The sequence below is a fragment of the Oncorhynchus kisutch genome, linkage group LG3, assembly GCF_002021735.2.
Source record: "Oncorhynchus kisutch isolate 150728-3 linkage group LG3, Okis_V2, whole genome shotgun sequence".
In the NCBI taxonomy this organism is placed as follows: Eukaryota; Metazoa; Chordata; class Actinopteri; order Salmoniformes; family Salmonidae; genus Oncorhynchus; species Oncorhynchus kisutch.
The window spans coordinates 50,187,461-50,211,045 of NC_034176.2; the positions used below are offsets into that span (position 1 = coordinate 50,187,461).

At 43.1% G+C, this 23,585-nt stretch overlaps 1 protein-coding gene and 1 long non-coding RNA gene across 5 annotated transcripts; one reads left to right on the forward strand and one right to left on the reverse strand.

Annotated features, from left to right (window-relative positions):
• Positions 1 to 1,500: 1,500 nt before the first annotated feature.
• sncaip (synuclein, alpha interacting protein) lies at positions 1,501 to 23,357 on the reverse strand. Of its 4 annotated transcripts, none has more exons than XM_020476531.2 (10): positions 23,243 to 23,357; positions 13,968 to 14,065; positions 13,614 to 13,686; positions 12,645 to 13,489; positions 12,353 to 12,532; positions 11,830 to 11,943; positions 9,787 to 9,912; positions 5,905 to 6,074; positions 3,956 to 4,045; positions 1,501 to 3,836 (listed from the first exon to the last, which is right to left on the reverse strand). In XM_020476531.2, the coding sequence occupies exons 2-10, from the start codon at positions 14,022 to 14,024 to the stop codon at positions 2,837 to 2,839; spliced, it is 2,655 nt and encodes an 884-aa protein (XP_020332120.2). In that variant the 5' UTR covers positions 14,025 to 14,065; positions 23,243 to 23,357; the 3' UTR covers positions 1,501 to 2,836. The 4 variants fall into 4 exon arrangements, with proteins under 4 accessions (XP_020332120.2, XP_031663775.1, XP_031663780.1 ...); XM_031807915.1 differs by having other exon boundaries at positions 13,614 to 13,665; positions 23,243 to 23,346; XM_031807920.1 differs by having other exon boundaries at positions 13,614 to 13,665; positions 13,968 to 14,050; positions 23,243 to 23,335.
• LOC109884580 (uncharacterized) lies at positions 22,666 to 23,585 on the forward strand. The gene is made up of 2 exons (XR_004205978.1): positions 22,666 to 23,169; positions 23,294 to 23,585. It is a non-coding gene; the product is annotated as an uncharacterized LOC109884580 (long non-coding RNA).

Below are 23,585 nucleotides of genomic sequence, written 5' to 3' on the forward strand. Positions count from 1 at the left end.
TGATGTATCATTGTTTACCGGCTCCCAGGTTCAACCAGCATGCATGTGAGCAATACAATTACCTTTTTTCAAAGGTTGCATTTATTAGTATCCATCATCTCTGCCATTACATCAATTAATGCTGTTGACGGGTGAAAGATTGTCACAGGCCAGGCAGAAACCTTTTCCCATCCTTCACAGGGAGAAGTTTCCTCCTAGCGTTTTTTTCCACTGGCATTTACTGCTGTCATCCCAGAAACAACAGAGCCCAGTGGTGTCAATTATATTTGATTGACTGAGTAAAGCACACACAAATAAGCCAAAACAATGGACACAAAAATCTATATATGACTCCCCTTGTCAAATCAAGTGCTTGTCTCCTCCATTTTCATGTTGCACACCAGGCCTGGCGCCCCATGCTTAAACGTTTCCTCTCACACCATCACCCAATTAAACTCCCTGGGTCTTCAAAGGTGTGGAATGGCTCCCTGGGATATTGACTCAAACTGTTGTCCAATAAATGAGGTCTAATTTGTCAGTTTAACTTCACCAAAAAATTGCTCGTTTTTTGGAACATGAACTGCGATCTGCTCCTGTGGTATAAAATGAAAATGTCTCTCAACCGATTCCCAAACTGATGCATTTTATGAATGTATTCAATTGACACTACTCACATCTGTGAATTATTGTTAGGCTAATTGTGTACCTATGGAAAATGTTTCATATTGTGGACTAAGATTAAAAACTACAATTAGTGAAGATCCATTAGATTCCTTTGGGATACTTACATGTAATAAATATAGGTTGATTTCCTGCAAAATACCAACATATTGTTATGTATAACGTTACAGTAATGTGTTTCTGATAGCATGAAGCCACAACATGTATAGTGGCTATAACAACAACATACATTTTGATGTCTGAACAAACCATATTGAAAGATTGTCTTAAGTGTCACCCCATGAAAAATATATGATCTTATTTAAACCCATCAGTCTCAATGAACTATCTCAATAGAACAAACCAATGACATATTACACTTTGATACAGCCTATCTATTGGTTGAATTGGGTTTAAAAAACAGCATAAACTCAATGTGTTGTATCTAAAAAAAAATTGCCAACCTCTGTCAGGCTCCTTAATATAGAGTAGTCATCTTTAACTATGCTTGCTAAGAAATGATTGAATGGGCTCAATTGAATGGACTCCTTTATTTCCTGTTCTGATTATTTGTATGTACTGTATTTTTGTTTATTGAACCACACCCCACAAGACATTCCCTGCACAGGAAAATAAAGTTACTTGAATTGAATACTTGGGGGGACACAACTTACATTACATGTGTAATAACTCTGTATTACCTCATCATGATGGCATTTTATCTTGATTATGGATTGTGGTGAGCCAATACTGGCTCATGACTGCATTTGGACTAACATCTGAGAACGACCCAGGTAATGTTTCAAACCGTAACAATTTCAGACTTGTTTTGAATCCACAGAATCATACAGACAAACAGGAGACAGAAGACAAGTAATGGTTTATTTCAGCTCGGAGTTTGTCGTAACTAGTGGGAGGGTGCAAAGCATCATCAACATTTGGTTAATTCCGTCTTTGTGCATACAAAACCTAACAACTCTTTTACAAAATGTAAAATACACTTTAGGTTTAACACCGCACATAGACTAGAGCAACTATTGCATTTGTACTGAAGGAAGTGTCAAATTCATCGTTTGACATTTTGTCAAATATGTGTTACACCAAAGATAAGAACAAAAAACATGATCAACCATTTATATTCCACCAGAGCCCTAACAATGCTATCATAATTAGAAAAGGACACGTGTCCTCATTCTCGAAGTGTGGTTATATTGAATCACTGCATTCAAACCTCTCATCAATACATGTCACTGATACAGACAGGAACTCAAATATTGGCAATAACCAACCACTGCATAGATAATGAAACTACGAATGACTAGAAGTGATGTGAAGGAAGCTTTAAATATATACAGTGGTTGCAAATACACTGAACTAAAATATAAACGCAAAATGTAGTGTTGGTCTCATGTTTCATCAGCTGAAATAAAAGATCCCAGAAATGTTCCACATGCACAAAAAGGCCCATTGTCGTGCCATTCATCCACTGCCATCACCTCATGTTTCAGCATGATAATGAACAGCCCCATGTCGCAAGGATCTGTACACAATTCCTGGAAGCTGTCCCAGTTCTTCCATAGTCTGCATACTCACCAGACATGTCACTCATTTAGCATGTTTCGGATGCACTGGATCGACAGCATGTTCCATGTCCCGCCAATTTCCAGCAACTTAGCACAGCCATTGAAGAGGAGTTGGACAACATTCCACAGGCTACAATCAACTGCCTGAGCAACTCTATGTGAAGGAGATGTCACACTGCATGAGGCAAATTGTGGTTAAACCAGATCCACGCCCCTACCCTTTTTTTTAAGGTATCCGTGACCAACAGATGCATAGCTCTATTCCCAGTCATGTGAAATTCATAGATTAGTGCCAAATGAATTCATTTCAATTGAGTGATTTCCTTATAAGAACAGTAACTCAGTAAAATCTTTGAAATTGTTGCATGCTGCGTTTATATTTTTAATTCAGTGTATATGCTTTGTGCTAGTGCACATTAAGTGCATGAGAAAAACCACAGGTTGTTTTTCCAATGGTATAACTGTGTGTGCATAAGTATACATACTCTAATACAATTGTATTGGATACTTCAGAGGACACTTCAGTTACAGATAAATTGTCAAGTTGATCAAATACTGTGAGAGAAAGTACAATGCTTTTTATTGTGTCCTTTAAAAAAAAAAAAAAAAGGCCCCTAAACAGCACTAGCTTTGCTCTTGCCCTTGGAGTGCCCACATGGACTGGTTTTAACCTCAGTTTTCCTGCCAGGCGAGCCCTGGGACACACCACAGCTTGACTGTTTGACAGAGGGAGAGGTTTGGACATTATTATTGTTGCTGTTCTGATTTCCACTCAGTGATTCCATTAGGGAGCGGAATGTCCCGAACGGGCGCTTCACCGTCTCAGACCCTGTGGGAGTCCTACCTCCGGCTCCTTCTTTACTGTGGGCACCCTTGGGCGGCTCACTCTCTGGTGGCCCCGTCTTGTGAACCACCTGCTCATCAAAGGTCACCCTCAGTTTCAGGTTCTGGGAGGTCTTCCTTCGAGAGGTAGGCGATTTGAGTGCACTTTTGGGGCTCGTCGTGATCTTTTGTCCATTGTTGTAGTCGGGGAAATCTCCACCGGCCTCCGGTTTCCCGTCAGCGTCAAGCTCGCTTTTGTCCGATGTGGGCGAGGGGTATCCATCCATGGACTTGGAGGTGCTGAGGGCGAAAGCTGACTTGTGCTCGGTGGTCGAGGTGTGCTTCTTCATGCCCAGATGCAGGCTGCCGACAGGTTCCTCGCTCTCTGCAATGGGCAGGTGGCTGGGTCTCTCTAGGCGCACCCCTGGGGGGGGGCCATGTTTGGCCTCTTCAGGGGGGTAGGTGTCCGAGTCAGACTCGCTGAGAGAGCGCTGCATGATCTGCTTGAGTCTGGCCAGCTTCAGCTCCCGTCTTTCCACCACCCCCATCCTGCGCAGGGGCCCAGGGTTGGCCCCGTTCAGACTAGGAGGCCCCGCTTTGGAGCCCTCCTGGAACTCCAGGGACAGCTTCTCCTTGGTGCACACCTTGTCTGAGATGTCTTTACCCAGTAGTTGGCGCAGGACAGTGTCTGAGTCGACGCTCCTCTGCCTCAGGATCCAGTGGCCATCCCCGGGGGTCCCCTCTGCGGTCAGGGTCATCTCAGGCCACGCCTCCACAGACGGGACATGGGAGCTGATCATCAAAAAGACAGAAATGACTGATTTGGATATATTTAATTTACATGTACGTGCTTGTAATCAATGTGTAGACGGTGAATGGTGTACAGTACAGTATGTGGTGGAAGATCAGACCTGGGCGATCGTGGCAAAGTTCCCTCTGCTTTTAAGGGATCCAGGTGTAGCTGAACTTGATTCTGTAGAGCATTCGTCTTTGTTGCTTGTCTGAAATTTTTTGGAACAATATATAATGATAACACTGACATGCATTCAAGGTAAATTAACCAGCTAAGGAAATCTTCATTTTTAAAACATTGATTCATAAAAATTAACCTCCAGAAAATCCTCAGTGCATCTCCATTTCCAAAACGCTGTATAGAAGAAGTTTGCATGCTAAAAATGTACATTTTCTGAAATACTGCGGTTATTACACCCTTTTAAAGAAATGATTATTTATTTTTATCCACATTGGTGTAAAGACTAGGTTTATGTGCATCCCAAATGGCACCCTATTCCCCATGTAGTGCACTACTTCTGACCAGCACAAAGTGCACTGATAGCCAGAGGTGAGACCAAGTCCCTATTATTCGAGTAACAAGTGTTGTAACAATGGTACATACGTCTTCATCAGACTTATTGATTATTAATAATATTAACAATCAACATTCATACATGGAACAATAATTCTCTATTGTGCAACGTACTGACTCCAAAGTGTGGCACACAGTCCACGTAGCCTAGAATAGGCACTGAGGTGGGCGCAACCAGAATGACAGAGACATAGGACACAGAAACACGGAACTCCGACATAAACAGGGAAATATGAGAAACGATACATTGAATTAAATAAACAGAACTTCCACCACATGAGTCTCACAAACGCTCATGTGAACAATAAACCTTGCGCTGCCTCAGAGTGTAAGAAATGTTAAATTAAAATGTATCGTATCAAACAGAAAAGTCCAAGTGTTGCAATAAATAGTACGGGCATGGAATGATGAAACGCTAGCAATTATTGTCAGATTAGATTAAATATAGATTTACCATGTATGCATTTAAAACATGTGAAAGTAACAGCAACCATTTCAACAAGAAAACAAAGCTCTCTGTCGAGAATTGCGCCACAGTAATAATGAATTTTAACATCAAATTCCAAATGTAAGATTCATAAGTAAACTTTAAATTTTAAGCAATTTTGACATACCAAAAGACCAGTAAACCTATGCTATTAATTGTTCCTTGATGCCCCATTGCTGGTGAAGTTTCATTTACATTTTAATTACTTAACAGATGCACTTATCCAGAGCGACTTACAGGAGCAATTTGGGTTAAGTGCCTTGCTCAAGGGCAGACAGATTTTTCACCTAGTCAGCTCGAGGACTCAAACCAACAACCTTTCTGTTACTGGCCCAACGTTCTTAACCACTAGGCTGTCTGCAGTTAATATTCTTGATCACCAATTCTTTGGGGAGATGCATATTTATTTATTATGGCAATCCTCTCTCACTACCATTTCATGTTTGCGCTGCACCTGTACAGCAAATCAGCAATCTGTTCGCTAGCTCACCCGACCTGTGTTGAGGGTGTGAGGGTCGAGTGTGCATTTCACTAGCCAATCTGTTGCCTTTTTTGCTAAGGCGATGCTGTGGCTACTGTCTCTGACTGCATGGAGAGTGATCCGCGGAGACTCTGTGCCACAATGAGTGACAAAATGTTACAAAACCTGGCCGGATAATTTCAAGTCATCAGTCTCAAGTCTTGAGAGTCCAAATCAAGTATTAAGTTATTTTCTTTTCTATTAAGTTGAGTCTCAAGTCATCAAATTTGAGACTCGAGTCCAAGTCATGTGACTCAAATCCAGAACTCTGCTAATAGTACTATATAGGGAATAGGGAGTAAGTTCAGACAACACAAGTAATCTGAGGTGAGTTAAAGGCCGCATCCTGAATAACACCCTGCTCCCTATATAGATAACTCCTTTTGACCAGGACCCATAGGCCTCTGTTCAAAAGTAGTGCACTATGTATGCAATAGGATGCTTTTTGGGACAGATCAAAAGAGTCAGACAGGAACCTCCCACTCACTCGTTGAGCTGCTTGGTGAGCTTGACCACCTGGGAGGCCAGCGACATGCACGTCTCCACCACCACCAGGTAGCGGGCGCAGGTGGTGTGGCCCTGCCGTTCGGCGCTCTGGGAAGGCCTCTCGCCGCCCTGGTTCTGCACGGTGACGTTGGAGCCGTACTCCACCAGGGTCTGAGGAAAGAAAGACATGCTGCTTTGTCAGTTCATGTAGTAGGAGCTCCAAACAAAGACCTATCGGCTGTTAGTAGTGTCTGAAATGGCATTGAAGCCTTACCAAAATAATGAATAGCTGTTCAAGAAAATGGTACAGAAAGCATTTAGTGCAAACGGATGGGCAAACATCCAAAAAGTACATTTACAAATGTCCTTACTGTCCAGTATTCTTCCTCTAAAACAACTTAGTTTAACAACAAAACATGCAAATGAAATCTGTATTATCTAACGTACATAGAAGTGCAGAAACAAAGTAAAACAATGTTTTCAATGTTTCCTAGGCCCAGCTTGTCTCTCTGAAACATAGTTAATGTGGTCACCGACCGTACTTTGATACGTCTGGCTTGCTGAATCAACAGCCGGCCCGCATCCTCATTCTATTTTGTAAAAGCACAGTCTAAAGTACAGATCCTCTCTTTTATAGACAAGGGCACAATAGAATGAGCGGATATATTACTCCTGATTTGTTTCCTGCTGTTGATTCAGCAAGCCAGGAACAAGCAAACGCTGCACTTGACACATTTACAACATTGCTTATTCCAGTTACTAATAAGCATGCATCCAGTAATAAAATGACTGTAAAAACTGTTCGATCCTCTTGGACCAAAGAGGAATTAAAAAAATGTATGGTTGAGAGGGATGAGGCAAAAGTATGGCAAATAAGTCTGGTTGGCAAATGTACTACAAATTAAGAAATCATGTGACTAAAGTAAATAAAAATAAACTTATGAAACAAAGAAAAATTATATTAAAAAAATGATAGTAAAAAGCTTTGGGGCACCTTAAATGAAAAAAAAAAAAAGAAGCCAACTCGGCACCATCATTGAATCAGATGGCTCATTCATCACAAAGACCACTGATATTGCCAACTACTTTAATTACTTTTTCCATTGGCAAGATAAGCAAACTTGGGGATGACATACCAGCAACAAATGCTGACCACTACACATCCGAGTATATCGGACCAAATTATGAAAGACAAGAATTATATTTTTGAACTCCATAAAGTCATTGTGGAAGAGGTGAAAAAAGTATTGTTGTCCATCAACAATGACAAGCCACCGGTGTCTGACAATCTGGATGGAAAATTACTGAGGATCATAGCTGACGATATTGCCACATCTTTAATTTAAGCCTACTAGAAAATGTGTTCCCTCAGGCCTGGAGGGAAGCTAAAGTCATTCTGCTACCCAAAAATAGTAAAGCCCCCTTTACTGGCTCAAATAGCTGACCAATCAGCCTGTTACCAACCCGTAGTAAACTTCTGGAAAAAATTGTGTTTGACCAGATACAATGCTATTTCACAGTACACAAATTGACAACAGACTTTCAGCACACTTATAGGGAAGGACACGCAACAAGCACAGCACTTACACAAATGACTGATGATTGGCTGAGAGAAATTGATAAAATGATTGTGGGTGATGTCTTGTTAGAGGTGTTGACATGTTGTTAACATTATCGATCATTCTGCTGCTGGAAAAACGTATGTGTTATTGCTTTACACCCCCTGCTATAATGTGGATAAAGAGTTACTTGACTAACAGAACACAGAGGTTGTTCTTTAATGGAAGCCTCTCAAACATAATCCAGATAGAGTCAGGAATTCCCCAGAGTAGCTGTTTAGGCCCCTTGCTTTTTTCAATCTTTAATAACGACATAACGGCAGTCACAAAATGTTAGCAGCCGGTGATTGTCAAGCAAATAACTTCCGGTCTCACGGTAATTGAACATTAATTAACATCAATATATTTAGCATCTCCTGGCCTATGCCCTCCCAGGCCCACCAATGGCTGTGCTACCCAGCCCAGTCATGTGAAATCCATGGACTATGGCCTAGTGGATACATTTCTTTGAAATTGTTGCATGTTGCATTTATATTTCTGTTCAGTATGTATACAGTGGGGCAAAAAAGTATTTGGTCAGCCACCAATTGTGCAAGTTCTCCCACTTAAAAAGATGAGAAGAGGCCTGTAATGTTCATCATAGGTACACTTCAACAATGACAGACAAAATGAGTAAAAAAATCCAGAAAATCACATTGTAGGATTTTTTATGATTTTATTTGCAAATTATGGTGGAAAATAAGTATTTGGTCAATAACAAAAGTTTATCTCAATACTTTGTTATTTACCCTTTGTTGGCAATGACAGAGGTCAAACGTTTTCTGTAAGTCTTCACAAGGTTTTCACACACCGTTGCTGGTATTTTGGCACATTCCTCCATGCAGATCTCCTCTAGAGCAGTGATGTTTTGGGGCTGTTGCTGGGCAACACGGACTTTCAACTCCCTCCAAAGATTTTCTATGGGGTTGAGATCTGGAGACTGGCTAGGCCACTCCAGGACCTTGAAATGCTTCTTACGAAGCCACTCCTTCGTTGCACGGGCGGTGTGTTTGGGATCATTGTCATGCTGAAAGACCCAGCCACGTTTCATCTTCAATGCCCTTGCTGATGGAAGGAGGTTTTCACTCAAAATCTCACGATACATGGCCCCATTCATTCTTTCCTTTACACGGATCAGTCGTCCTGGTCCCTTTGCAGAAAAACAGCCCCAAAGCATGATGTTTCCACCCACATGCTTCACAGTAGGTATGGTGTTCTTTGGATGCAACTCAGCATTCTTTGTCCTCCAAACACGACGAGTTGAGTTTTTTCAAAAAGTTCTATTTCTGTTTCATCTGAACATATGACATTCTCCCAATCTTCTTCTGGATCATCCAAATGCTCTCTAGCAAACTTCAGACGGGCCTTGACATGTACCGGCTTAAGCAGGGGGACACGTCTGGCACTGCAGGATTTGAGTCCCTAGCGGCGTAGTGTTACTGATGGTAGGCTTTGTTACTTTGGTCCCAGCTCTCTGCAGGTCATTCACTAGGTCCCCTCGTGTGGTTTTTTTTATCATTTTGACCCCACGGGGTGAGATCTTGCGTGGAGCCCCAGATCGAGGGAGATTATCAGTGGTCTTCCATTTCCTAATAATTGCTCCCACAGTTGATTTCTTCAAACCAAGCTGCTTACCTATTGCAGATTCAGTCTTCCCAGCCTGGTGCAGGTCTACAATTTTGTTTCTGGTGCCCTTTGACAGCTCTTTGGTCTTGGCCATAGTGGAGTTTGGAGTGTGACTGTTTGAGGTTGTGGACAGGTGTCTTTTATACTGATAACAAGTTCAAACAGGTGCCATTAATACAGGTAACAAGTGGAGGACAGAGGAGCCTCTTAAAGAAGAAGTTACAGGTCTGTGAGAGCCAGAAATCTTGCTTGTTTGTAGGTGACCAAATGCTTATTTTCCACCATAATTTGCAAATAAATTCATAAAAAATCCTACAATGTGATTTTCTGGATTTTTTTTCTCATTTTGTCTGTCATAGTTGAAGTGTGCCTATGATGAAAATTACAGGCCTCTCACATATTTTTAAGTGGGAGAACTTGCACAATTGGTGGCTGACTAAATACTTTTTTGCCCCACTGTATATATATATATATATATTCTTTGGGGTGCCAAAGAATCAATATCTTCAAAAATAACATTCTTGAAGCACACGGCAAATAGTTGTGTGAAAAACCCAGCAGCATTTCAGTTCTTGACATAAACCGGTGCGCCTAGCACCAACTACCATACCTTGTTCGAAGGCGCCATGCTTTTCCAACAGCCACAGAAGGATACATACCTGAATGCAAGTGAGATGGCCGTACTGAGCAGCTACATGCACTGCACTGTTTCCGTACTGGTCCACTTCGTCCAGAGAAATGGCTTGCTCTTGCATGAATTGGAGCAGCCACAGCAGAACCTTTTCCTAAAAGAGAGATCATGAACATCCAAAAGGACAAAATATACACTAAAAAAGATTAAAGAAAATGGGATTCAAAAGTCATACTATATAATACTAAGTGTGGATAGATATTGCGGTAACAGAAATGCTGCAGTGGTGACCACACTGCAATATACTGTATATATTTACACTAGAGGTCGACCGATTAATCGGAATGGCCGATTAATTAGGGCTGATTTCAAGTTTTCATAACAATCGGAAATCAGTATTTTTGGGCGACGATTTTGCAGTTTTTTATTATTTAATTTTATACCTTTATTTAACTAGGCAAGTCAGTTAAGAACACATTCTTATTTTCAATGATGGCCTAGGAACGGTGGGTTAACTGCCTCGTTCAGGGGCAGAATGACAGATTTTCACCTTGTCAGCTCGGGGGATCCAATCTTGCATCCTTACAGTTAACTAGTCCAACGCTCTAACCACCTGCCTCTCATTGCACTCCACGAGGAGCCTGCCTGTTACACGAATGCAGTAGAAGCCAAGGTAAGTTGCTAGCTAGCATTAAACTTATCTTATAAAAAACAAATCAATCAAACATAATCACTAGTTATAACTACACATGGTTGATGATATTACTAGTTTATCTAGCGTGTCCTGTGTTGCATATAATCGATGCAACGCTGGGGGATGATTTAACAAAAGCGCATTTGTGAAAAAAGCACAATCGTTGGACGACTGTACCTAACCATAAACACCAATGCCTTTCTTAAAATCAATACAAAGAAGTAAATATTTTTAAACCTGCATATTTAGCTAAAAGAAATCAAGGTTAGCAGGCAATATTAACCAGCTGAAATTGTGTCATTTCTCTTGCGTTTATTGCACGCAGAGTCAGTGTATATGCAACAGTTTGGGCAGCCTGGCTCATTGCGAACTAATTTGCCAGAACTTTACGTAATTATGACATAACATTGAAGGTTGTGCAATGTAACAAGAATATTTAGACTTAGGGATGCCACCCGTTAGATCAAATACAGAACGGTTAAGTATTTCACTGAAATAATAAACGTTTTGTTTTCGAAATGATAGTTTCTGGATTCGACCATATTAATGACCAAAGGCTCGTATTTCTGTGTGTTATTATGTTATAATTAAGTCTATGATTTGATAAAGCAGTCTGACTGAGCGATGGTAGGCAGCAGCAGGCTCATAAGCATTCATTCAAACAGCACTGTCGTGTGTTTTGCCAGCAGCTCTTTGCAAGCACAGCGCTGTTTATGACTTCAAGCCTATCAGCCTAATGGCTGGTGTAACCGATGTGAAATGGCTAGCTAGTTAGCTGGGTGTGCGCTAATAGTGTTTCAAACGTCACTCGCTCAGACTTGGAGTAGTTATTTCCCTCGCGGCTTTTGTGGAGCGATGGGTAACGCTGCTTCGAGTGTGGCTGGTGTCGATGTGTTCCTGGTTCGAGCCCAGGTAGGGGTGAGGAGAGGGACGGAAGCTATACTGTTACACTGGCAATACTATAGTGGCTATAAGAACATCCCATAGTCAAAGGTTAATGAAATACAAATGGTATAGAGAGAAATGGTCCTATAAATACTATATTAACTACAACCTAAAACCTCTTACCTTGGAATATTGAAGTCTCATGTTAAAAGGAACCACCAACTTTCATATGTTCTCATGTTCTGAGCAAGGAACTCAAACGGTGTACTTTTACATATTTTATTTAAATCGGCATCGGCTTTTTTGGTCCTCCAATAATCGGTATCGGCGTTGAAAAGTCATAATCGGTCGACCTCTAATTTCCACACTTAAAAGATGCACTACGCAGAAATCGCTCCGCCATTTCATGGTTGCTAAAATTCTAATAGTTCTAATTCTAATAGTTAGATTTCCTCACTGATAGGGTTATAAAATGGTGTGCGTCTCCCATACCTGTCCGTAGCGGGCTGCGTAGTGGATGAGACTGGGGTGCTCTCGGCTACAGCTTAGCTCGGCGATGGCCTCCGTCTCACTCACCATCCAGCGCACACACTCCAAATGGCCATTCTGCACGCACACAAACATGCACAAGTTATTCTGTAGATCAGTTTGATATAGACAGTGTCCTCTTTTATTGAAGACAAGGAATGAAAGAGGGTAAATGAGAAAAATACAGATAAGTATCCAAAACCCAGACTTGCACAGCCGGAGACATGGTGTCATCTTTCCCCACAGGAATATCAAGGTCTTAACTAACAACCAACTCTAGTTGTTCCAAATAGCACCCTTTTCACTATATAGCGCAGTACTTTAGACTAGGGCCCATAGGGTGCCATTTAGAATGAAACCTAGACGTCTGCCTTGGTTGACATGGTAGGTGGACATCATTGGACATGGTTGACTCGCAATGTCCACAAGTTAAGTTTTCTAGAGGCCCTGACCCAATCTCTCACCCGTCCTCTAACCCCTCACTCACCTTCACCCCGAGCCCAGCAGGTGTAAGCTGGTGGTTGTTGCGCTCGTTGAGGCAGTCCTCTCCCATGAGGGAGGTGAGGTGCTGCAGGCAGTCAGCGTGGCCCTGGGACGCAGAGATGTGGAGCAGGTTGTTCCCCTCCTCGTCCTGGATCAGCTCCAGGTTATCAGCGGCCAGGTGAGGCTATGGACAGAGAACACCAGGAATAACACTCAGTGAGTTGCTGATACAAAATGGTATTGTTCATATAGCCTACAACTATATTGTATGGCTTTTCCCCATACTGTTGACTTACCAACAGAGAGATCTGCCCCTCTCGGATGATATTGATGATGTTCTGGGATTTCTTGGTCTCGTCATCACACTCTCCGTGCAGTCTTGTACCGTTCCAGGTCTTACTGCTGTCCTGCCTAGACCCAGCACAGCCCTGGAGGGGGAACATCAAAGCCTGGCTGCTCCCAGGGGTGTCAGCCCCTGTCTTGTGTGCCTGTGTCTCTGGGTAGGCCCTGTTGGCTAAAAGTTTATCCATGTCTGAGGCAGAGGAACTGCTAAGTGATCCTGGTGTGGAGTGGTCATAGCCCCCAGCGGGTGGCCGGTGATTGTCCGGGTCCAGAGATTTCAACTTCCTCATATCAGACCATTTGACGGGCGAAAGCATACAGTACTGGGTGACACTTGCAAGGCTCTCAGGGTGGGTAAGTGTGGAGGTCTTAACGCCATGGCACCTGTCACTGGCGTTGCCACCGCCACCCACCGTCCTTTTGTCATGGGGAACTCTGGGAAGAGTAGAGACATGTTGGCTGGATTTAATGTAAGGCACGTCCAGTATCTCATCCATGTCCAGGTCGTAGTGCTCCAGCTCCCCAAAAAGAGCTCCTCCGGTTCCCAGGCTCTTGGCTTTAAATCCCTGGCCTTCGCAGGCTGCAGCTGTTTTGTCTGAGGCTTCTTCTTTGCTGCTGCCTTCCCCATTGTGAGCCTGAGCCTCGTTGTCACTCTCGTTGTCAGAGGTCTCCGGTTGATGTTTGAGTGGCGAGACCCTCTTCACAGGCCGGAATTTGCTGTGGACGTCGGCGATGCCGGTCGGCTTGATTCCACCGCCACTATGTGACGACACACCACGGCTCCAGTTGATGGCTGGGGCTAAAGATGGTAAAATAAAACAAAAACGTTTCTATCTGCCATTTAGGCTACCTGTAGTGCTACAAAATAATAAGACATTCATTTAAAAAAAAATACATTTGCAATAATAGCCTACAGGCCACACCTTGTCTTTCTTCTCCCTGACCATCGTTTCTTCTGGACAGCTCTGGAATGTTCTTCAAGGATGTCACAGAATACTTTTACAGGGAAGAGACCGTCAACATGTTTGTCTATAAGTGCTTATTACATTGAAATATTAATTTAGCCAACTGTAGCCTAGAAAGTACTCCATATAGAGGTGGTTTCCCCAGACGACACAGATTAAGACTAGTCCTGGACCAAAAAGCAAACTCAATGGAGATTAGGTTTAATCTGTGTCCAGGAAACTGCCCCATAGACTATGTTACATCCCCTGGCATAGCCAGATGGTGTGTAACTATTTACTGTAGAACAACCTGAGTTTTGGACTTTTACTCACCACTGAATCATCAGTGAAGTCAATCTCATCCAAATCCAAGTACTCAGGAGCATCCATCTTCAGTCAGCATTATTCTTGACACCCTAGTGAGAAGCAACCTGTTTGATAAAGCCTGATATTAGCATTCCACATTCATTTACAGCCTAAGTAAAGACAGCTTTGTGATTTATAGATCTGGACCGTGTCTTAAATAGCACCCTTTTCCATATTGCGTGCACTACTTTTGACCAGGGCCCATAGGGTACTATATAGGCAATAGGATGCCATTTGGGACACACTATTGACTATAGGCCACTTCCTGCAAATCTGTGATGACCAAGTTTCTATGACCTAGAGTGGCTGTTTGAACTGTCTCGATCCAAAAGTCACCCAACAAAGCTGATCAATGTCTACAGGCTAAATCCTTTAGGTGACTTACTTAGACTGTTCAACGTAATGTGACTAGCTGTGCAGTGTTTAGGGTTGACCCCATTTAGTTGACTGGTCGATTGATTGGTCGATAGGCTGTTGGTCGACAGATTTCTTTAGTCAAGCAGTCGCAAATATGATTACTTTTTCAATGTCTCAATGGACTAATCTATTGCGGAGGCTGCGGGGATGGCAAAGCCCATCACTGTAAGACATGTGATACTGAAATTGTATATGGTTGTATTGTGTAAAAATAATGGTGCTACACTAATAAATCAAATATTATTTTGGATATGGTCACTGTCCGCAGTTCTGAAACAATCTTCAGTGTCCTGTAGAATTGGCACCTTTCCCTTTGTTGCTATATGCATAATAGTTAACCAGTATATTGGCTCTGGCGCTACCCCAGGTGAGCCGGCACCATTCTGACCCAGAGCCCTCTGTTGTACATATGTTTGTGTATGTCACTTTCCCTGAGTTTTCCCCGCATTCCCAGCATAAGGCGCTCATCGATTCAGGCGCGGCTGGGAATTTTATTGATAGAGCGTTCACCCATTGTTCCCGTGGCTGTGCCCTTCCCCATTCACGCCTTAGATAGTCGACCATTAGGGTCAGGGTTGATTAGGGAGGTCACCGCTCCTCTGTGCATGGTGACGCAGGGGGGTCACAAGGAGAGAATTAGTCTCTTCCTTATTGACTCTCCTGCATTTCCCCTGGTGCTAGGCCTACCCTGGTTAGCTTGTCATAACCCCACTGTTTCTTGGCCACAGAGGGCTCTCACGGGGTAGTCGCGAGAGTGCTCGGGGAGGTGTTTAGGGGTTTCCGTTGGTGCTACTACGATGGAGAGTCCAGACCAGGTCTCCACCATGCGCATTCCCCCTGAACATGCCGATTTGGCTCTCGCTCTAGTAACCGCATTTCAGCTGTGTGTAATTGGCCGACTCCAACCACGGTAAAGGAGGTGCAGCGGTTCTTAGGGTTTGCCAACTACTACCGTAGGTTTATCCAGGGTTTTAGTCAGGTAGTGGCTCCCATTACCTCACTGCTGAAGGGGGGCTCGGTACGCTTGCAGAGGTCAGTTGAGTCACCTGAGGGCTATGTTCACCTCGGCTCCCGTGCTGGCCCATCCAGATCCCTCTTTGGCGTTCATAGTGGAGATGGACGCATCCGAGGCTGGGATAGGAGTTGTGCTCTCTCAGGGCTCGGGTAAGCCACCGAAGCGCCGCCCCTGTGCCTTCTTCTCGAACAAGTTCAGCCCAGCAGAGCGAAACTATGACGCGGGGAACCTTGAAGGTGTGGAGACATTGGCTTGTTGGGGCTAGACACCCTTTTCCCATCTGGACTGACCACCGTAATCTGGAGTACATCCGGGCGGTGAGGAGACTGATACCTCGCCAGGCAAGATGGGCCATGTTTTTCACCCATTTACCCTTTACTACAGACCAGGCTCCCAGAACGTGAAGGCAGACGTATTGTCTCGGCTGTATGACACAGAGGTGCGGCCCATGGATCCCACTCTCATACTCCACGCCTCCTGCCTGGTGGAGCCCGTAGTGTGGGAGCTGGACACGGACATTGAGCAGGCGTTACGTGCAGAGCCCGCTCCCTGCCAGTGTCCCACTGGGCGTCTGTATGTATCGTCTGCTGTTCGTGACCGGTTGATCTATTGGGCCCACACGTCACCCTCCTCTGATTATCCTGGGATCGGTTGGACAGTGCGCTGTTTGAGGGGGAGGTACTGGTGGTCTACCTTGGCTAAGGACGTGAGGATTCATGTTTCCTCCAGCTCTGTGTGCGCCCAGTGTAAGGTTCCCAGTTCCTAGGCACTAAGCTACACCCCTTACCCGTTCCACAACGGTCTTGGTTGCACCTGTCGGTGGATTTTCTGATCGTACATCTCAGGGTAACACCGCGATCCTGGTCGTTGTGGATCGTTTCTCTAAGTCAGGTTGTCTCATCCCTCTGCACGGTCTCCCTACGGCCCTACAGACTGCGAAGGCCTTGTTTAAGCACCTCTTCCGGCACTACGGGGTGCCTGAGGATATAGTGTCTGATCGAGGTCCCCAGTTCACCGCACTTAGTTTTTCTAAGTGGCGCCCATTTTGGCTGTAGTGTTTTCATGCCCGTGGATGAGAGCGCGTTCTTTGTTGTATAACGATTCTACGTCTTAAATTTGATTGTTTATTTACATATTAGGGTACATGAGGTTTGATTATAAACGTTGTTTGACTTGTTTGGAGAAGTTGATTGGTAACATTTGGGATTCATTTTGTATGCATTTTGAAGGAGGGAAACCGGTCGATTATTGAATGAAGTCCGCCAGCTAAACTGGGTTTTTGGGGATATAAAGAAGGACTTTGTCGAAGAAAAGGACCATTTGTGATGTAACTGGGACCTTTTGGAGTGCCAACAGAAGAAGATCTTCAAAGGTAAGGCATTTATTTCAATCTCTATTTCTGACTTTCGTGGCGCACCTGCCTGGTTGACATTGTTTTTTAAATGCTTTTGTGTGCGGGGCACTGTTCTCAGATAATAGCATGGTGTGCTTTCGCTGTAAAGCCTTTTTTGAAATCTGGCAGCTGGATTAACAAGAAGTTAAGCTTTTTTCACGAATTCATGAATATTTTAATGAATTTCTGTAATTAGAATTTCGCGCTCTGCAATTTCACCGGATGTTGTCGAGGTGGGTCGCTAGTGGAACGCCTGTGCAAGAAAGGTTAACCAACAGTGCAGATCAAGAAGAGTTAAGAAAATATTTACCAAGTAGACTAAAATAAAAAGTAATAATAAAAAAAAGTAACACAATAAGGATAACTAATGAGGTTATATACAGGGGGCACCGGTATTGAGTCAGTGTGCGGGATCAGGTTAGTCGAGGTAATTTGTACATGGAGGTGGGGGTGAAGTGACTATGCATAGACAATGAACAATGAGGGAGGGAGGGGGGTCAATGTAAATTGTTCAGTGATGATTTTATGAATTGTTCAGCAGTCTTATGGCTTGGGGGTAGATGCTGTTGAGGAGCCTCTTGGTCCTAGACTTGGCACTCCTGTACCGCTTGCCATGCAGTAGCAAAGAAAACGGTCTATGACTTGAGTGACAGGAGTCCCTGACAATTTTATGGGCTTTTCTCTGACACCGCCTATTATATAGGTCCTGGATGGCAGGACGCTTGGCCCCAGTAATGTACTGGGCCATTCGCACTACCATCTATAGCGCCTTACATTCAGATGCCGAGTAGTTGCCATACCAGGCGGTGATGCAACCGGTCAGGATGCTCTCGATGGTGCAGCTGTAAAACCTTTTGAGGATCTGGGGACCCGTGCCAAATCTTTAAGTCTCCTGAGATTTAAAAGGTTTTGTCGTGCCCTCTTCACAACTGTCTTGGTATGTTTGGACCATGATAGTTCGTTGGTGATGTGGACGCTCAACCCACTCCACTATAGCTCCACTATAGCCCCGTTGATGTTAACCTTTTTGGGATAGGGGGCAGCATTTTCACTTTTGGATGAATAGTGTGCCCAGAGTGAACTGCCTCCTACTATGTCCAAGATGCTAACATATGCATATTATTATTAGTATTGGATAGAAAACACTCTGACGTTTCTAAAACTGTTTGAATGATGTCTGTGAGTATAACAGAACTCATGTGTGGCAGGCAAAAACCTGAGAAAAATCCAACCAGGAAGTGGGACATCTGAGGTTTGTAGTTTTTCAAAACTTGGCCTACCAAATACACATTGCGATATGGATAAAGTTGCACTTCCTATGGCTTCCACTAGATGTCAATCGTCTTTAGAAACTTGAATGGAGGATTCTACTATAAAGGAGGGGCTCATGAGACCTCTGAGTCAGTGGTCTGGCAGAGTGCCTTGGTCTCATGACGTGCGCTCCCGACAGAGTTACCTCTCGTTCCAGTGCTTTTCTGAAGACAAAGGAATTTTCCGGTTGGAACATTATTGATGTTTTATGTTAAACACATCCTAAAGATTGATTCCATATATCGTTTGACATGTTTCTAAAGGACTGTAACGGAACATTTCGAGTTTTTGTCTGGACGAAGTGCCTGCGCCTCATGAAGATGGATGACTGGGCTGAACACGCTAACAACAAGTGACTATTTGGACATAAATGATGGAACAAATCAGTCATTTATTGTCGAACTGGGATTCTTGGGAGTGCCATCTGATGAAAATCATCAAAGGTAAGTGAATATTTATGGTGTTGTTTCTAACTTTGTTGACTCCAAAATGGCAGATATTCCGCTGGCTGTTTTGGGTTCTGAGCGCCGTTCTCTGCCACATCCAACGAGCGTCAGAGCCGGTGTAGTAGGATTCAATCTTAATCCTGTATTGACGCGTTGCTTGTTTGATGGTTCATCTGAGGGCATAGCGGGATTTCTTAGCGCCCGGATTAGGCTCCTGCTCCTTGAAAGTGGCAGGTCTTTAGTTCAGCCTTTAGTTCGATGCGGATGTTGCCAGCAGCAACATTATGTACACAATAAGTTAAGAAATAAGTTACACAAAACGCAAAAAAAACTAACAAAATAGCACAACTGGTTGGGAGAATGTAAAACAACAGCCATGTTCTTCGGCGCCATCTTAAAACAAGATAATAGCCTGGCCAGCCGCTAATAGCCTGGAAAGCCGCTAATGGGCGCTATGGATCTCCACTATCTATAGCGCACACTACCGGCTGCCCAGGCTAGTACGCTATCTAGGCTAAATCTGGTCGTCACTAGTTACCACAGACATAAAGTCATAAACCCTGTATATTTCAAAAATGTTGCTTCATAAAATCTGATCTTAAGCCTGACCTTAACCACACTGTTAACTGTATGCCTAACCCTAACTTTAAATTAAGACCAAAAATCATGTTTGTTTTCATACATTTTTACAATATAGACCATTTTGATTTTGTGGCTGTGGTAATTAGTAATAACCGCCATGTCCCGTTCCCAAGCTGGAATAGCCTAAAACATGCCACTTCAATACAGCTATGACCGAAAGTGACTTTATCGTAACATGTTAATAGAATTTACGTAGCAGGTTAGGAGAATTAGGCTGAGGTCAAGTAAAGGGTCATATGCTTCGGCATTCAACATGCTCTTACTACCTGAGTGTGTTACTACATTCCTTCCGCAGCTGAGGGGGCAGTGTTGTCGCTTGGTTCCTTGATCTGATCTATAGGCTAGTCATCAAAGTAGCCTATTTTGCATTACTAACCAAATATAATCTCAACGACTGTTCAAACAGTAAACCAAACAACAAGAATCCACCAAAAAGGTGATTATAGGCTATTGTGAAATGGTAGAACCTACTGTAGACAACTAGCTAGCCATGTGCTTTTTTACTCTGTGACCAAAACATGATAACATTCTATTTTTAGCTGATGTATATGAATGAATACACAAGCAGCAAATCAAATCAAATCAAACTGGGTTAGCCTGGGAAGCCAAGGCTCAATGTGCATTCCCAGTAATACACTCGTGTCCCCAGTGGGGCATCATATTCCTCCTTAACTAGCTTTATAACGGGGAGAAGGCAGAGAAAAACTGGCATACTTTCTTTATGAAACACCATTTTCACCACCGTGCTAGAGTGGCTAATGTCTAGGAATGCTACCTTCTGATGTTGCGCCTTACGTTCAGTCTTGGGTAAACAACAGACTGCAACCTGATTGGCTCAAAGCGATACACAACATCTGGGATTATCATTTCTAAGCATTAGCCACTAGCATGGGGGTGGAAAATGGTATTTCATAAAGTAGGGATGCACAATATAATTGGTGAGCATATATCGTAATTGGACGATATTAGCTAAAAATGCCAATATTGGCCCGATGTCTAGCTTAAAGCTGATGTGCAAAACCGATGTCATAGCTGACGTGCATACGTAAGTAGATGACGTAATGACGCCACGAAAAATACAGAGCTACACAAAACAAAACGCAGAAAAAGATACGTACACTTCCAACAACTAAACAAGTTCAAGTCATTTGAAAGTGTAAGAAAAATGTGAGACAACTAAAGGCAAAATCCATTGACGCAAAGATAATGGAATTCGTTATGCTACTTGCTAAGGTGTCAAGACTGACATTTGAACCAGCGATGTCAGCCCCATGAGCATGCTGAGGAAAGCCGTATTGCATGCTCAAGAATATGCTGGTTCTCATATCACTGCTGCCATTTCAATGGCATTTGAGAACATGTTTGAAACATGAACACACTCCTGGCGCCATTCGAACAACTGACTCGAGAAATAAGCTAATCAACAGCGTCTGCAGCAGACGTGATACCCTCTCATGGCATTGAAACGCCTGCTCAACAATACTGTCGACACAGACGTGGGGTTAAAACTTACAAAAGTACTCGAGGCTGTGAACGAGCGATTAGGTGGTTCTCTCTCTGAGCCTCTTTACTGTGTCGCCACCATGCTCGATGCTAGGTACAAGGACCGCTACTTCGATGCAGACAAGAAACGGGGTTTACGTGAAATTTTACATACACAGCTGGACAAGATGGAAACGGACACAGTGACAGTGCGCACCGAGGAAGAGAGGCCACGGACAGACAGAGCTGAAACTTCACTGCTTGACATGTATGATGAAATCCTGGTTGAGAATGAAATGACTGAACAACGAAACAGCACAGCAAGTAAGTGAAATAAATATGTTTTGATTATGTTTGACTGGTGATGTGGACATAGGTAAATGCCAACAAAATAACTTTTTGGTCAGTGTGTGTGTTTCAACTATACTAGAACGCTTAAAAGTCAGCAAAAAATGTTAATATCGGTTATCGGGTATTTTCGGCAAGGAAAATATCAGATATCCGTATCGGCCAAAAAATGTCATACTGGTCCATCCCTAAATAAAAGCATTACATGCAATAATTGCATTTGCGGTCACTTTTGAGAATGGTGTTTTCCCACTAATGGAACATTTGCGCTTATAGCCTACTGCCATGTGCGCATTGCTGAGCTTATGTGAAGAAATAGCCTAATAGTTTATCAACATTTTAAGCTAAACATTATGATCTGTTGTGTCAGCCACATTGCGTAATTAATGTTTTTTGATGCTAGCGGTTATATTAATTTAGGACCTATCGCATCCCGCAACTATCCCAGACTATGTTTGGAAATGTTTCTCTCACACAGAATAGGTAGACTTTTGTACTATGGGGGATACAGATTGACATGGGCTAGGGCTTTTGCTGTCCGTTAGGCCTACTCATCTTGTTGGCTGACGAAAAGTAAATGTGGAAAGTTCTTCCAATATCTTCAATATGCACCTCGGAATTGTATAAGGACGCCCGCAGTTGCGTCCCCGATGTGTCTGTCTTCACTTGTACCTGTGAGAAAGATCCGATCACATGATGGAGAGCCATGTTAGTGAGGTGCTACCGAGCACGCATCACTCAGGGAGAAGGGCACAACAGCCACTGGCTGCAAAAGGCATGGATTCTTTTAGGGTGCATTATGGCCACACAAAGGGGATGCTGCCGTGAAATTCTAGGCATTATCAAGTGTTTGTCAAATTGTGAATGAGTGACTGATGAAGTGTGTACAGCCTGCGCAAAAAACAAACAAAGCAGAGCTCATGCATTTCAAGCAACTTTTTTCAAATCATCATTAGTCGCATCATGCAGCCTTACAATGTATTAAACATCAAAACATATAGCCCAACATTTGTAGAACAACTAAAGGTACATTATTAACTCTAAATTAAGCACACAGCAACACCCATTTCTTTGTTCACCGCTCAACACAGAATAGCCGTATGTGCGCACTCCCTCAAATCGCTTGGAGAAAATATCCTTTCTATTTTATTCAGATTTGTCCAATTATATCCTTCAATTGTATTCTAGAAAACATTGACGATAAGTAAAGCTTATTAAAGAGCAGTGATACTATCAAGAGCAGTGTCTGGGTTTCTTCTTTTTTCTCATTCTTCATGCTATAAAATAATGCCACAGAATTCTAAGCCAATCTTGTCTGCTAAATGAACTAGAGTAGCCCACAGCTATTTGGCAAAGTCAGATCAGGACCTAACATAAGCTATTCTGTTCTTCTGAAATAGACTACATTTCCTTCATATCATGCTTCTTTAGACCAGTCTAAAAATAAATTACAATTTTCGGTAGGGGGGGGGGGGTAGCTAGCTAGGACAATGACTAGGGCGCCCGACAATGACTAGGGCGACACCTTGGCAGTCATTGAGGAACAAATGCGGGCGCTCGATGGGCGGTGTTCATGAAGGAGCCAATGGGATGCTCGACGGGGGGCATTGCTGAACATGCAGCAACGCCCAGAATTGCAGGCTGCAGTTGCACACTACCAAAAGGTGTCTCCTACTACAAAAATCCCACTCCACCCACGTAGATCAACGGAGTGAAGCTTGTAGTAAGCGAAAAAATATTTACCGAACCTGCTAAGAAAATATCTTCGTACGAAGTGATGTGTTTTTAGGAAGTCCCTAGTTAGCTAGCTAGCTTGATGGCTGGCTGGCTGGCTGGCAGGCATTTGGAAAACAAATAGCTAGCTACCGTTAATTACATCAAACGTTAAATGCCTAACTAGCAAGCTAATTAACATGCAGTATTGGCAGTGAACATTTGACACGGGGGAAAAAAAGGTCTGACTGCTAGCTAATTGAGCAAGTATCACCATTCTGTGGAATGACCATCGACTCCAGCATCTCAAGGCAAGCAGGTTAGCCTTTTAGCTAACGTTAGCTAGCGAGCAGTTGGAAACGAATCGGGTCATCAAAAAGAGGGATGCAGATAGCGACACAAGTATTCAACAAACACGATTTCATATAGCTTAATATATAATATTATAACAAATAATTGTTTTCGTTTACAATACCTTTTAGCTCAGTTAGCTAATACCCAGGTTTTGTCTTCGACTATTTTCTAGGCTCAGTTCCAGATTCCAGCTGTTTTTGAGGTCCCAGACTGGACCAGCGTCTCATCAGCAACATTTGAAAAGTACATCCGTTCACGGAATTTTGGAAAACGTTAAAAATAAAAGTCCCCCACGTAATAGTAGAAAAGTGTCATTAACCTGTATTTATTCATGATATTGTTTATGAACAAGGATTGTCAAAACATCAACAATGGTTCATACTTGTTCATTTTTAAGTGACATTAGCATTAAATGGGGGTTTCAAACATATTTCCAAAGTTCAATAAATGCCCACAATGCACTA